The sequence below is a fragment of the Lissotriton vulgaris genome, chromosome 2_1 (assembly GCF_964263255.1).
Source record: "Lissotriton vulgaris chromosome 2_1, aLisVul1.2, whole genome shotgun sequence".
In the NCBI taxonomy this organism is placed as follows: domain Eukaryota; kingdom Metazoa; phylum Chordata; class Amphibia; order Caudata; family Salamandridae; genus Lissotriton; species Lissotriton vulgaris.
This window is the reverse complement of record NC_141687.1, coordinates 285,992,790-286,009,493: the sequence shown is the minus strand read 5'-3', so window position 1 is coordinate 286,009,493 and position 16,704 is coordinate 285,992,790. Positions and strand designations below refer to the sequence as shown.

General features: G+C 45.6%; 1 protein-coding gene across 9 annotated transcripts in view; it reads left to right on the top strand.

Moving 5' to 3' along the window:
- VMP1 (vacuole membrane protein 1) overlaps window positions 1–16,704 on the top strand; it is an 864,072-nt gene that overhangs the window by 360,400 nt on the left and 486,968 nt on the right. For all 9 annotated transcript variants that reach the window (XR_015308362.1, XM_086954948.1, XM_086954944.1 and 6 more), the window contains one exon: window positions 11,411–11,578. Coding sequence is in view for 8 of the 9 variants with exons in the window: in XM_086954948.1 (XP_086811074.1) it covers window positions 11,411–11,578 (168 nt within the window). In the remaining variant the exon portion in view is untranslated. The remainder of the gene's footprint in view (window positions 1–11,410; window positions 11,579–16,704) is intronic.

Genomic DNA, 16,704 nt, shown 5'->3' with positions numbered 1-16,704 from the left:
TTGAATGCAATAGTTAGTCTGTTGCAATAGGCAACACAATTTCAAACACAATGCAGCATTGAGCTCAATGGAAATTTTTAGTTGAATGCAATTAATTACTTTGTAGAATACTTTTCTAACCACGGGACTGGATCCTAGATTCAGTCCCGGGACATGAGCTGTAAACAGTTAAGCAAAAGCGTTTTGGTTACAGTAGTGATTTTTAAGGAATATTATTGTATTTTAAAAGTTGACACTTTCGGTTGCAATTACCAATGTTATCCTATGGAAGGAAATTCAAATTGCAGGTAAAGTAGGTTTTCGTTACTTTTGTAATCCAGTACTGGACTCCTAGGTTCAGCACTGGGACCTCTATCTAAAACAGGTAAGTAATTACGTTTTGGTAGTTGGTACGATTTTTAAAGAACATTTGTAGTTTGCAAAAATCGACAAGTAATTTCACAGAAAAACAGTCAATGGTTTCCTATGGAAGAAAATTCAATTTGCAGGTAAAGTATGTTCACGTCCCTTTTGTAATCCAATACTGGACTCCTAGGTTCAGCACTTGGACCTCTATCTAAAACAGGTAAGTAATTACGTTTTGGTAGCTGTTACGATTTTTAAAGAATATTTGTAGTTTGTAAAAATCGACACTTAGAAGAAATTTCACAAGAAAACAGTCCATGGTTTCCTACAGAAGAAAATTCAGGTTACTGGTAAGTACGGGTAAAATTACTTTTCAGGGTTTGTGCTGGCCTAAAAGATACAGCACTGAGGTCTCTCCTGATAGCAGGTGAGTAAATCGGAATTCGTTGCTCGGCTGATTTTAGGTGAATATTGTAAAGTTCCTAAACTCCACACTTAGAAGAATTTCTAAGTGAAACCAGTCAATGTTAGCCCATGGAAGAAAAGTGAGTAATCAGCTTTTAGGTAAGTACTCGACTGGCAGTACTCTGGGCATAGACGCAGGGGCCTCCCAGGGTCAGGTAGGTATAGTTAGTACACCCTCAGCGGCACAGGGGCAGCCGGGTGCAGAGGTAGTTAGGCCCAGTGTTAACCAATGAGAGGCAAGGGGCCTTCGGTTGGTGGCTGCTGGCTAGCAAGCCACGCGGCTGTGAGAGATGGGCTCCTGGTCATTTGCTCAGGGCAAATGGGGAAACTGGATAGGACACAAGTTGCACTGCCAAGGGCACTTGGGCGGCTGGGTGCTGGGTGCTTTTGAGCCGTCGGGCTCTCAATGTTATTCAATGGAGGTCTTGAAAATTGAACAAAAGCTGCAGGCCCTGGGGCGTTGGATCTTCTGGAGTGACTAACACTTCGAGGGGTACGTTGGGATCTTGGAGGGTAGGTAGGCACCCCGGAGTTGGGCACAGGAGGCCGGGGGGCGCCGGGTGCAGGGGTGTCTTTGGACATTGGGAAATCTTACCCTCTGCTTGTCGTGGTAGGAAGGGTCCCTGATTCTGAGTCTGCGGGCGTCGTTAGGGTCATCAAGGAGGGTCATTGGGCACTGATTCCAGGTCAGAATCGTCGGGGGGACATCCTCAGGGTCTTTGTCCATTTAGGCACAGGCCTGGCTCAGCGGGTGCAGAGTGGGCTGAATTCGCGGTTCCTGGCTGGCACCAGGGGTATTACTGTTTGAGCATAGCCACTGCTTGTGGCAGGTCCTCCGGGGTTCTTGGGGTTACTGTCCGCAGGAGATGCCGGGATTTAGCAGGAGCAGGTTTAAGTATCAACAGACCTGTAGGGCTGGGGCCAGGTCAATTGGTGTCCTCCTCTTGTTAGCAGCTGCATGGCAGGGCTTCTTCTTCTTCTTCTTCTTCTTCTTGGTCTTCTTTCTTGTTTTCGAAATCGGGATCTGAGGAAGGAAGGTTCAGGGAGCCCCTAAATACTATATTTAGGGGTTTACAGGTAGGGGAAGGGCAGGGACCAATAGGTCCCTGTCCTGGGGTGAGTACACCCTCTATCCTGCTCTTCTCCTGTGGGAAAACAAAAAGGGCTTGGGTCCTATCACTGACCGGCCTGGACCGCAACTATTGGGTAAACAAAAACAAGTGGCCGAGCAGGATGAATTTACAAATAATGCATCGCCTAGTCAAATAAATTACTAGGTTGGACAACCATTACGTTGAATTAATTCATGTTTTATAAAGCAATTTTTTTGAAAAAATATTTTCCTTATGTCATCAAAAAAACACACCAATATATTTAACAAATACATACATACATTCAATACAATGAAATACACACGTCAAAACAAAAACAATTTTTTCTTACAAAAGGATTGTCACATAAAATCACAAAGACAACTATGCAATGCCTCAAAAGAATTAGTTTAGAGGTCAACAGTCCTGAATAATGATAAACAAGTGGACAAACTAATAGTTACATTCGCCTACTTGTCAACACCAACACAAGATACATATTGTAATTCATAATGGGGTGCTAATAATGGGAATAACACTGGGTAGACTAGGTGATTATAAATGTATTATTTAATTCCTATAAAGCCCCGTCTGTTTTGTATCTTGGATGGAGCGGGGCAGGAGCGTAACTCTGATTGGGCAGGGCTCGCCATCCTCAAGATGGCCGGAGCCCGGAGTTGTGCTTCACCTCGCCTCTCCCACCTGAGGGGTGGAGTTGGCACAGGCTGGCACACCCCCTTTCCTCACGTAGGGTTTCCCGCCAGTCTTCCCACCAGAGTGGGGGTCAGAACTGGTGGGGGCCAGTTGCTGAGTACAGCAGGTGGTCTCGAAAAGCTCACAAAGGCGGTATGCCTTTGAAGCTTCCCCCTGCCCATCCTGGGGGAGGAGGCCTAGCACCTCTCCCAGGATGTGCATTGTTGCAAGCCTCAGAGCGGGGGCTCTCCACCCATGTCTGCTGTGTGGCAGCCTAGGCAGCCTCTCAGACCAAACGTGGATTGTAGGTTAGGTTTCAGCGGGTATCTCTAAGATGCCCTTTGCAGTGCATTTTACATTAAATCCCACACTGGCATCAGTGTGGGTTTAATGTGCTCAGAAGTTTGATATCAAACTTGTCTGTCTTCAGTGTAGCCATTATGGTGCTGTGGAGTTCGTAATGACAACCTCCCAGCACCATATACTCTTAATGGCATTACTGCACTTACAGTGCCCAGGAATGGCCCTGGGTACAGTAGGGGCACAGGGCTCATGCACCTGTGCCCACACCATTGGCATAGGACACCCAGCTAGAGGGGTGACTGATGTATGCCAGGGCAGTGGGTTTGTGGGCATGGCACACAGAGATGTGTGCCATATCGACTTTGTTTAGGTCTGCACCAGGACACTCAGTCTGCCAAGGCAGGGTGTGGGTGTCGGGGTGCAGGGCCCCAAAGGGTGGCACAGTACGTGCTGCAGCCCTTCGGAGTCTTCTCTGGTCACAATGCCCTGGGCACTTAGTGTACCATTTACCAGGGGCTGACATGTGGCCAGAGATGCCAATGGGGTTTCAGCTTCAATACAGTTTTGGGGAAGGAACACAGGCTCTGGGCACCTGATTGGAGAAGTGTGGCTCAGGGGTTAGAGGCGGCAGACCCGGAAGCTGAGATCGGCCCTGGACCAGGGTTCAATTCCCCGCCTCGGCGGGTCTTGGGCTAAAAAATTCCACAGACTCGATAATTCTCGCTCCAGTGCCTTCTCGACTCACTGGTTCACTCTCTGCGACTCTGGGCAATAGCTTGCTAAATCTCCACAACGGCCCCTCGCGGCGGGATGCCTGGTTTTCACCTTGTGGATACCCTGCCGGGGTTATCTCACAGGGGAATACCAGGACGGGTTCCCTAAGCAAGCGCTTAGATACCGACCTCGGTCAGTGATTTGCGCTATATAAATACATGTACATTTACATTTACATTGGCAGGAGCCCAGGGCACACTCAGTCAAGAAAGATGAGTGTGCAAGAAAGATGGCACTTTCTCACAGAAACTGGAAACTGTTATATGCTAAGAGGACTTTTCTATTCTACCCCCCCCCCCCCCCCCCCCCAAAGCAAATCTTTTGAAACCTGTACAGGAGGGTTTGGTTTAGATAAGAAAATTGCTAAGATATTTTCAACTTGTGCGTGAGGCACTTTCACTGGAGAGTAAGGAGGAACGTACCAGCTCTATTTAGTCTGAGACCTCTGGTTAAAGATAATAAAGTTAGTATATAACGTCTTCCGAACTGAAGCACATGTACCCACACACAGAGCGCAGATGCTAAAGAGTATGTGACATGGAGGGAGAAGCATTGTATGTATAGTGGATCTGTTGGGAATTGAAAATCTACTTGGAAGAGGTTGTACGCCATATTAAAGATAAGATTCCTGATATCTAGTCCTTGGTGACTGTCTTGAGAATGTGACCAGATTCTTTGGCGTGCCTGACACTTAAACTCCTATGTTATGAGCTGCCAAACCAGGGATAGAGCTTAAATGGAAAAATACCAGACCTCCCAATACTCTCAGTTGGTCTAGACAGTTATGGTCAATCTTAGAGATGGAATTGCTGACACACGATTTGAGAAATTATACAGTTTTAATCCCATTTGGAAAACCTTTCATTGACGATCTACAAAATAACACCTAGGATTTGGCTTGACCCTGAGCTCTCAGGAGGCTGACTATATATTATTAACTGTTATGAGTCCCAATGTACCCCAATATAGGCCTAGGTAGTTGCACAACCTTTTACCTACATTTGTACTACCTTGCTCTACATGACTGTGCTGACTTTTTACCTAGTTAGGTGCCGAATAAATGATGTGTGAACTAGCCTCATTTATTATGCATGAGAATTCATAGTATCACAGCAGGATAACCATCTTCTGCATTATAACTCTGTACAAAACTCACCACTATCGTCCTCCCTGGCCGACAGACCATGCCACATCTGGTTAGAAGAACCCCAGAGGGTACATTTTGGGTATATAAATGTTGCATCTTCGCTGGGCAAACCAGAGGCTAAGCTTCCATGATGACACGATACGATGAAGTCCCTGCACGCAGACACTCATGCACGCAGTGGTCTGACATCCCTCGTGGGTGTCCAACTCGAGACCTAGACGCGGTCCTTTGTTCTCTCCCATCGGGTAATGGGGTTGGATCCTTCCTAGGGAGATGCTCGGTTATACACATGCATACATGCTAGGTACACTTAAATACATTTGTTAGGGTTTGCATCTTAGGAGTACTCCTGATCACTGCCATGTATCTATATGCCTGCATATATTCATTGTTTTAGCACCATGGTAGGAATCCTACCTTTCATTTACTATGTTGGTGCCTATAACCATATTCATTTGTTTCTGACTAATAGTTGTTGCAGCACACATATTCTACACTAGAATGATGCTGGATCAATAAATGCTTATTGAAAACGTCCTCACCGTTTATTCTGTATAGCTCTTTGAGACCAAATGAGCAAAAAGTACTGTATTGTTTCCACAATCCCAGAGGGAAAAGGATTGACATGTTCGATAGTTGCCAGAACCTACTTGCTCCTTGGTAAGGTTGTGGGGCTTATAGTGGCACTGTGAGCTAGCTGGTCTACAGACTAACATATCCTCTGGGGGTGTCTGGAATAAGTCTGGACACCAATCCCTTAGTTTATGTTGTCTAAACCCACAGATCCTATATAGATTTGTAGGAACTACACAACAGAACCAAACACGGTCACACAGGTTTTTTTTTTTAAACACATTTTATTCATCAAATGACAAGTGTAGAGCAGGGCACTGTACCCCAGCGACCTCTGCACAATCAATACAAAGCATCCTGACTTTGACTTTTCGAAAGGAAAATGAGGCTACAGCTATACATGTGAAAAAAAGTCTGTTGGAAACCCCCCTCCCCAACTTCCCTCCTCCCCCTGTAGTCGCACTAATACCCTTCTAGACCCAGCTAGAACATGGCTCCACTCCACACCTCCCATGGTCACACAGGTTTGAGGGTGTGTTGGACCATATGTCATAGATATAGCATGGCAGTGTGGTATATGTGGATGATTTAATATTGCTTATTGTAAATGGGGTTGCAGTTAGGTGTGGGGGGAGGATATGGTGGGGATTTTCAGCTGTATATCAAGGGACTGCTGTTGGTTCTTGTGAAGAAAAAGGTATAACTATAAACAACTTAAATTGTCATGGAAAACTAATAAAATGCCTTAACCCCTTCGAGGCTGATGACGAGCTGGGCTCGTCATGGTGTAGCCTCCTCAAACACTGATGACGAGCCCAGCTCGTCATGAACAATGGGTTTTTAAAAAAGTCAGCATTCCAGCAGAATCAAAGCAGCGCGCATGTGGTTAAAAAGACTGAGTTTACAGTTTTTAGATATTCCTACTAAGTTGCATAAATTTGATTATGAAACAAAAGTCTAGCGATACAATGAAGGAGGTTGAAGCTTAGCGGTGGAACCATTCTGAGGGCTAATTTGGACATTCAATGAATTGCAAGAAACATTTTGAGACACAATACCTATAAAGCAAGAGGACGAACAGTGGTATTTCTCATTCTGAGAATTTGTTGATCCCCCTCTTAGTGACTGTGCAGGGTGTGTTCTTTGTGAAGGGCACCCAGTCTGCTAATTACTTTTTCTGCATTAGGGAAGAAGTTTAATTCTGCATTCCATTTTTCAGGACCTGGGAACTAGGAGCAGGTGCATGAATTCAGAGGGAAAGGGGGCATCTTTCACACCTTAGGCACATTTTTAGGTCCGTTTTCTCTCAGTTTGCCTGTGATACTATCTAAAACAGTGGTTTGTAACCTGGGGTCTGTGGATCCCTGAGGACGCGATACCTACTTAGGGAGTCCGCAAACATTTAAATAATGTTCAGTGTTGGACTTGGCCCTTCCTGCTGGGTCATCCCTAAACTTTTTGCCTTTTCCCTCCTATATTTCCTCTGACCTGTTTTTGTTGGTTTTGGACTCTGGGCACTTTACCACTGCTGACCAGTGCTAAAGTGCATATGCTCTCCCTGTACAAAGTGTACCTGTAATTGATGTCCATGATTGGTTTATTGGATTCACTGTCAGTCCCTAGTCAAGTGCACCAGGAGTGCCAGGGCTTGTAAATGCCAATACTGTTAGTGGACCTGCAGCGCTGGTTGAGCCACCCACAGAAGCAGCGTTTTAAAATGTGTCTAGGGTCTGCCATTGCAGAACCTGCGTGCAGTCTGGTACTGTCATGCTGGCTGGGCAAGTGCACACACTTGCCAGCCTCTAAACCTTCCCTTAACTTCATATTAGTTACCCCTATGGTAGGCCCAAGGGCAGGGTGCATTGTAAGTATAAGGTAGGACATGCTCTGGTGAGTGTGGCATGTCCTAATAGTGAATTACTGCCAAATTCGTTTTTCACTATTGTAAGGCTACCTGTTCCCTTTAGGCCAGATGGGCTGCTGGAATTAGTACACTCTATAATCCCAGCAGGCTCAGGGAACATGGTAAAAAATAAAGTTTAGTATGCCTGGACTCAGAATAATAAAATACTTCTTTTAGTAAAGTTTATTTTAATATCCTGTGTTTGCAAATGCTACTTTTAGAAAGTTAGCATTTGCTTGCCTAACCATTTCAGCCCGCCTCTGCTAGGATGTGTATCTGACTGTCTGGGATATGTGAGTGACAGGGCTGGGGGATGACAGGTGGTGAATGCAAGGATTACACCTTAGTGGGAGGTGGGAGTGCCCCTGGACTCTGAATAGGGCTGTGCTCTGCCACCACAATGCTGGCTCCACCTCCTGGGGAGCGACTGATGACTCAGCCCGACACCTGGCCCTGGAAGGGTGAAGCACTGTCAACAAGGTACTCCTAGCTGCCCCTGTCCACACAATACTGGCTCCACCTCCTGTGGAGCGTCTGATGTGCCTGCCCCTCAGACTGAAAGCAGCAACCAGAATACACCCAACAAGTGCTCAGAGACTGAATGAAGTTATGCAAACGCCCCCCTGGCCTGGGAGAACAAAGAAAACTCTGTATAAAAGTAGGAGCCCTGCTCCTTGTAAATTAGATCCTGTTTGCGCTAAGAAGAAGCTCTGCCTGAAGAGGAGGACCCTGGAAGCTGCATGTAGAAGTACCGACTCTGACCCCAAGAGACTGGCCTGTGGTGGGTGCCTTGCTGCTGAAGGAGAGCAGGAGAGAAAGACTGAAAGACTTTGCTTTATTTCAACTTGTGCCAAACTTTTATAAAGATCTCCAAGGGTTTGCTGTGGAACTTGCCCCCTGAACTGCGCCCCAGGAACAGTGGGCGCTACCCCCCCCTGGAAAGAGAAGCTGCCGTGAGATCTGCATCTGCCTGGTAAACGCTCCTAAGGAAAAGCTGAGTGCGCTCTGAAGGAATCACTGCGCCCTCTGGGAGGCCCTTGGCACCCCGTCCCGCCGAGCAACGCATCTGCTTCCTGGCAGGCCCCAGATAACATCGCCAGGACCAGCCTCGCTGGCCCCAGCACCGTGCCTGTCGCCTGCCTAACTGCGGACTGCACCGCAAGACCGGACTCTGCCTTTTGCCCACTGCTCCTAAAGGAGAAGTTGCCCTGAAGCCCCAGCCGCCGCCGTTCGTGTGCAGCAGCGGCGTGGGGAGAGAACCGCTTTTTGGAATCACAAAGACTGTATTTACAAGCGTGCTTTAAAAATATATAAAAGTTATATTTTCATACCAATACAGTTTGGTGTCATTGTGTGGTGGGTTGGTGATTGTGTGTGATACTGCAAATGTTTAACCCTATGCACTCCAGAGTTTAGCCTAGACTGCTTGCGCCACACTACCTAGAGGGTGAGCAGGGGTTATTTCTGGGAGAAATCCCTTGCCCTGACGTAGAGGAGAGGGTCCCTGCTTGTCGCCAGTGCTACACTGTGCCAACCAGAGACCCCCAATTCTAACATTCAGTATATGTGATGGACTTTGAAATTAAAAGCTAACATTTAATTGAAAATAACATTCAATGTCCCCAGTGTTTTTCCATTCTTTTTTTTTTTTTAAATATCTTTTTATTAATTTTGGTAAAATAAACAAATAATTCGGCATATGACATGTAGGGAAACAAAAGTATTAGTTTGCATGGCAATGAATCTGGGAATCCTAGACAATTACAATAAAACAGCACCTGGGTTGGGAATCGCATCAAGGGGACACTGATTCTTGACGGGGGCCGTCCGTGCGACACATATATCTCCCCTGTAACGTTCTATTTGACACACACAAGAGACCATTTTTTTGGGCAGCCTCTTGCTACATAAACTGTTTTCTCTCTGAACATGAACCAATCAAGATTTCTTTTCCATGTGGAAAGTGTCGGGATATTGCCCCCTACCATTGCTGAGCTATATCTCTCTTGGCAACAATAGCTCCCAGGGGGGCCCACAGTTTCTACGCCCCTATCAAGTCAGTGGGCTCCCAAACGTTAAACTAACACTCTTGGCCTCTGGATGTATATCTTTGTGTAGAACGTCCCTCATGACCTCGTGTATCCCCTCCAATACCTCTGAATCTGTTCATACTCCCAAAAATTATGCATAAAGGTGCACACCTGGCCACACTGTCGTCTACAAGCGTCCCCCTCCCCTCTTCCCATGCGGACCAGCTGAGGCCCTGTAACATAAGGCCCTCACGGGGGAGGCCACCGCTTCTCGTCACTCTTCATCATCAAGCACTAAGCCATCCCTCCCCCAAGGCTCATGCAGCTTATCAAGGGGATCTGGTGTGCTATTGATCAGCTTTTTGTAAGTTAGTGATATGGCCTTCTGTGGAAGCAACCCATCCAATAACCTGTCTTCTAGTGGGGAGAACTCTGGGAGGAGGGAACCCTTCTTTAAAGTTGTGACCAGTGCGTGGCGGACCTGCCGGTAGTGGAAAAACTCTGTGTTCGAGAGCTCGAACTGCTGTTGTAGCTTACCAAAACGAATCATGTCACCCTGTACCCAGAGGTCACCTATCCGAGAGGTACCGATAAGGTCCCACTTGTCAAAACCCTTAGAGGAATGTAAGCTACTGAGCTGCTCCAAATTCCATAAGGGGGTCGCCAGCGTCAGTCTACGGTCCCAACCTAGACTTCTGTTTACCATATGTCAAATATGGACAGAGTGCCTGGTGGGTCCGGTGAAGGGAAGTTACCTGGGGTTCGCATACAGGGCTCTGTTGTATTTCCCATCCGGCAGCAGCCACATGTCCATGGCAAAGCCCGGGTCACCCGGTGTACGGAATGTACCTTGATTAATGGCGGCAAGGTGGGCTGCCCAATAACATTTCTTTGTCCGGGAGACTTATACCACCATCGTACCAGTTGAGAACTAATTTGTTGAGTGCTATTCTAGGCCTCCCATCCAATAACAACTCCCTCTGTAAGCTTCGATTTCTTTAAAATACCTCACGGGGACTGGGGCGGGATAGTTTTGTAGGGCATGGAGGAAGCGGGGTAGGGACATCATCTTAAAAAGGGCAGCTCGGCCGAGCAGCGAGAGAGGAAGCGCCCTCCAGTTAGCAACATCATGCAGCCGGCGTTTTAAGGGCGGGAGCAGATTATTCTCGTAGCGGAGCTTGGGATTGGTGGTGACAAATACCCCTTGGTAACGAATCCCATCCTTCACCACTTCTATTGGACAATCTCTGGGGAGAGCCGGAGCATCGCCACCTAGCGTGTAGACGAAAGATTTATTCGAATTGATAGAGTAGCCAGAAAATCTGCAGAAGGATGTGAAGATGTCTAAAGCACATCTGAGAGACATTTTAGGGGAGGAGAATATCATCCGCGTTATGCGAAATGTGATCCTCCCACTCCGCTGACCACCGCATATGACAGGGTCACGCCGGATCCAGGCCGCGGGAGGCTCCAATGAAAGGGCGAAGAGGAAGGGCACAACTGGTTTTTCCATTCTTAAAGGCAAACTTATAATGGTGCGGTGTTAATGCACCTTTCCATTTGGAATTGTTGAGTACATCTGGAGACTACGGCCAAAGGTGAATACTTCTTTTGCATCTTTCTGATGGCTTGAATTAGACTCATCCTGGACTTGGCACTCAAATGGAATGCCCTAGAATACAAGCAGTCGAACTTTGGTTATTTTTGGACTACATGTACACTTGGACAGTTTCTAGTCCTATCACTCTTGTGACCTGAGACCTTTTGCTCTGTTTATTTTCTGAAGGTTGGCTACTGTTGTAACCTTCTCATTCTCAATGTGATGCACTGTTCTTCCTTCTTGCTGACAATTAAAAAAGCTTTGCGGATGGGCAGAATGCAAGTATTATCTATACATTTAGGTTGCATATATGCTTTTCGAAGCTCAGGGCAAGTTATTTCCCAGCTGGAGTGATGTATGAAACCCACACCCAGTAAAGATTTTTGTGGGTGAATTGTGCACTTACCTGCATGTTCTGTGTTTGGTCAAAGCGTACCTCTTCTTAATAAACTAAATGATTGATATTTATTTTGTGTTTTATTCCAGGGTCCACACATTGCCTCTGTGACGCTAGCTGCTTACGAATGTAACTCTGTTAATTTCCCGGAACCTCCCTACCCAGATGAAATCATATGCCCGCTGACTGAAGGGACGGAAGGGGCTATCACTCTCTGGACCATCATCTCGAAGGTTCGACTGGAAGCCTGTATGTGGGTAAGGCAGAATTTGTTCTTCCAGGCATGCACATCCACCTTAAGATACGATATTGTCTGCTGTAGCACCTTAAGTGTCCTTGTCAAGAGTTCAATTTTAGGCCCTTAAGACGATTTAGCCGAATCTAGGAGGCACGTTGAATGTTTTCCAAATCGTTAGTTGCATCAAACTTGTGAGATACAGGTACACATTAACAATTGCAGGTCCGGTTCTACGCTTTGTAGGGCCCTGGGCAGAGCAGGAGCTAGTGAAGCCCCTTTCAGATCTAACAGCCCAGGAAGTGACATCACAGGAAGTGACATTAATTGATCATTACGTTTCTGGCATTGTTGAAGCAGCTTGCAAAAATCAACTTGCCTAGTATAGATATCACTGAAATGGCTTAAAATATCAATAATAATCCTACTAAAATAAGTACATACATTTTAAAGCTGTATTAAGTAGAAATACTCTATATTAATCAAACTAGGTGAATAGGCTGGACCTAGGTCACTTCAAAACTGATATGATTACCCAAGTTTTCAATAATTATTTCCAGACTAGTGCATGACTAAAATTCCAAGACTGATTTCCCCAGAGCTTTACAGCAGCACTTCAAGTAACTCCCCAGCCCCCTGTTACTCCAGCCAAGTTCAGATAAACCATTTGTGTTACAGCAGACCTAAGTGATTAACACAAAAGGTTACATACTAGATTGGGTGAGACCTGCAAGTGCCGCATCTAACAGAACGCACAAATTGCAAAAGATAAGGAGACGGCACAAATGTCATCTATATTTGGCATATAATCAGTTATATTAGCAACAGAATGACCATAGGCTGAACTACACTTACACACTAAATACAGCTAGTAATTTCAAACTCCATTTTTAAGAGGTACAAAGAGGTGACCTAACTTACAGAAGAGATGGCTAAAAAGGGACAACAGTTTGTGGCCAGGATAAATGACTACCAAAAGCTATACTGGGAGCCAATCACCAAAGAGACAAGTGGTATATTAAAGCAACAAAACAAAAGGGCTTACAACTGTAGACTATGTGAGAGTTTACATCTATATGGAAAAGAAATGTAGCAGTGTGATATAGGTAGGATGGGAGGGTGGTGCATAACTTACAAAATAAAGTTAAATTAATTCCAGAGATTTACTGTTTAACCCCTTGACCGCGGCGCATATTCCACCATGGTGCTGGAGAATTAATGAGTGGGCGTGTTTTGGATGACCCCCGGCCGTCCTCCGCCCACGCCCACTGTGACGTTGGACGACCGGGGTCGGCCGAGGGGGCAACGGGTTAAACATTTTAAATCACATGTCCCTAAAACCCCAGAAGAGATCTGCCAAATTGCAATGTCATCAGTGATGTCATGAGTGATGTCACTGACCATGTCATGATTGATGTAATATGTGACGTAATCAGAAGTACATTGCGGGCGTGCGAGTTATAGTTAGCTGAACTAACTATAACGGGGGAATTTCAAAGGTTTTGTATGAGAGAAATGTTCAGCTAACTATAACATGTGTGAAACCTATGTTTTTTTCAATGAATTTGCAAGGTTTTTTAAATGCTAATTCCTAACTATAACGTGTGCGAAACCTGTGGTTTTTTTCAGTGAATTTCAAAGGTTTTGTAAATAATAATTGATAAATGTATTAATTATTGTCTTTCTTGTTATATTAATTTCTTATATTTTTAATATAAATATTTATATTTTATTTTTTAGATTATATTTCATATTCTTATTATAAACTTATTACAACTCCAGCCCTATGCTCACAATGCTGTATCAATCCTTACACCTGCTTCAAGCATGTGCAAGGTTTTGACACAGCAAAAGCTCAAAAGTGACTCAATGAAATGTTATACATTTCACTCAGTCACTTTTAGGAGGCGTTGCTGCACCCCCTCCTGCACAGGAAAGCCTCCTTCTGGCGCAGGGCTTTACAATGTAATGCACCCTCCAGATGCGTCACATTCTAGATGACTGAATGACTGAAATATTTTTAAAGCGCTCACATGCTGAGGCGTCTTGGCGCTATAGCACAGAAGAGAATACAGAGCTGAGTTAGGGCATGGCAAAGAGCCAGGTTTTTAACGCCTTCCTGAAATTCACTTTATCCTTGTCAGACTGCAGTGCAGAGGGCAAAGAATTCCATAATTTGGAGGCCTAATGGGAGAAGGATTTCCCGCCCCAACGGGCTCTCCGTATTCTAGGCAAGCACACCAGATCTTGGCTGGCTGATCTTAATGTGTGCTGTGGGATGTAGCGCGGGAAAAGTTTAACAAGGTCGGCTGGTCCTTTCCCATATTGGGATTTATGGACCAGACAGAGGGCCTTGAATTGAATTCTGCGCCTAACTGGAAGCCAATAAAGTTTGCATATGGTTTTGGATGTGGGATGGCGTTTTGGCAAGTTCATTAGGACTCTGGCTGCCGCGTTTTGTTTCGCCTGTAGTTTTGCTAGCTGTTTTTCCCCTGTGCCAAGATAGAGTGAGTCACAATAATCCACCCGGGACATTACAAGGGCTCCCATCACCGTCTTCCTAAGAGTAGGCGGGATGTACGGTAGGATTTTTCTGAGTACCTTAATGGTGTAGAAACAGGCAGAGGTTATCTGGTTAATTTGTGCTGTACAGGAAAGGTCTTTATCGAGCATAAAGCCCAGATTTCTGACCTTCTCCGCTGGAACAGGACAAGAGCCCGCCTCCGGGGGCCACCAGAGGTGGTTCCAGATAGATGGTTTCTGGCCAAACTCTATTACCTCCGTCTTTTCAGTATTAAGTTTAAAAAAATTATGGCTCATCCAGTGTTTACCATCTAGGAGGCAATTTCTGAAGCGTTCCGCTGTAGCTTCCCCTGACTGAGAGAGTGACACTACAATTTGTGTGTCGTCGGCGTACGATACTAGGTGCAGACCGTGAGATTTTATTAGAGCAGCAAGGGGTGTAACATACAGATTAAACGGCGTCGGCGATAAGGCCGAGCTTTGGGGTACACCTCCTGGGAGGGAGAATTCATCAGACTGGAGACCTCCCCAATGAACTTGTTGGATTTGAGCATCAAGGAAGGACGTCAGAAGAGTTAGAGCAGTATCTGTGATTCCTAAGGCTCTCAGTCTGTTCAATAGGACCACATGGTTCACGGTGTCAAAAGCCGCTGTTAGGTCCAGTAGAATCAAGACCGTTCTACCACCTTCATCCATTGTCCTGCGGATATCCTCAGTTGCCATGATTAACACCTTCAGCGCGGCGCGAATTCTCGCGCCGTGCTGAAGGTTCTAATGAGCCAACGGGCTCATGACTGAACGGTTCCGTCATGAGCACAGGCCAACCGACGCTCATGATGGAACCATTCCGTCATGAGCATCGAAAGGGGTTAAGGCAGATTCTGTTGAGTGGCAAGGCCGAAACCCGTGTTGTAGTAGGTTGTTGCAGTCTATGTACCTCATTAGCTCTTGATTCATAGCTTTTTCCAGAATCTTAGCTGGTAGAGGTAGGCAGGATATCGGCTGATAGTGTTTTGGTTCCGTGGGGTCCAATGTATCTTTTTTTAGGATAGGCCTAATGCAAGCTTTCTTCCAACTGCGAGGAAATTTACCCGAAGTAATGACCTCATTTAGCAAAGGAGTCAGAGCCGCAGTTACTGTCTCTGGGATCATGTGCAGTATATAAGGAGGACAAGGATCCAGAGGTGATCCTGATTTCATCTGGGTAAGTAGATTGTAGACCTGTGTCTCTTCTAAGAGTGGAAAATGAGAGTAGTTGGTATCACCAGGTGCCGTATGTTCCTGATAGGTGACAGATGTGCCTACAGCTAAGGCGTGAAGGTCGTCATAGACCGCCTGCACCTTTTGTTGGAAAAGTTTGCGATATTCTCAACAAAGTTTTGGTCAGGTACAAAGATGGTATCACAGGGATTCTTTGCCAGGCAAGCGACCGTTTTGAATAATTCCCATGGGGAGTTGGATGCTTCTTGAATTTTTTGTGTGAAGTAGGTCGATTTTGCCTGAGCTATCATCGTCTTATACTCGTACAGGACTTTGGTGTATTCTATTCTGTTGTTATGACTATAGTCCATGCGCCAGATTCGCTCATAGCGTCGACATTTGAGTTTTATTAATTTTACGTCCGCGGTGTACCACTGGGCAGTGGCTGATCGTCTTCTAGGTTTTTTTGATTCCACTGGGGCCAGCTCATCCATAGCACGGCTTATCCAATTGTGGAAATGGGTCGCCTCCGTTTCGCTGTTATAGGTTTCGGGTAGTGGGGGGTCCCTAGAAAGCGTTTTGACTAATTGATGGGGGTCAAGTTTCTTCCAGGGGCGTATTTTTTCAGGTAGTGAAAGATCTCTACGCCAACTGGTAGAGAGATTTGTTTGCAAGTTGAAAAGGATGGCTGCATGGTCGGACCAGGGAACGGGTAGGACCGATGTTACTTTTATGTGATCTTTAATAGTGATATCCTGTCAAGGGTGTGGCCAGTTATATGTGTAGGCTTTGAGATTATTTGGTTCATCCCAAAGCTAAGAAGATTATCGATTAGCGTAGCTGCTTCGGAGTCCTTGTTTTCCTGAAGGTGAAAATTAAAATCGCCCAGGATTGTGTAGGTGATTGAGTCTGAAGTGGATTCCAAGAACGTATGAAGTGCTTCGGTGAAAAGGGCTCTGGGTCCTGGGGGCCTGTATACCAGTAGGCCAGAGAACAACGTTTGGTTTCTGTCTTTAATATTAAAGCTCATTGCTTCAGCCTCCTGGTCCAATTGAGGGAGAGGGAATACTTTGAAATAAGACCTGTGAATTATCGTGATTCCACCCCCTGTTGAACCCTGCCTGTTTTGAAAAGTGACGCTAGTGAACCAATAGCGGCATCCCTTTAGGCACACATCTTCCTCGTCCTTTTACATTGAAAAAGGCTTCCACAATTTTTTCATTTAATTCATAGAAATTTTATTTGTTCTTTAGATTTCCTTATATTGATTTTCAATCATGATTTTGGATTTTCAACACATCTTAACTTCAGACCATGTCTTATGACCAAATCCAATGCATTTCGGGCATTTGGTGTATGCCCTTCATCAGGGAATAGACACTGCAAAAATGTATATGAACGTAATGTTAGGGTGCTGTTTTCTCG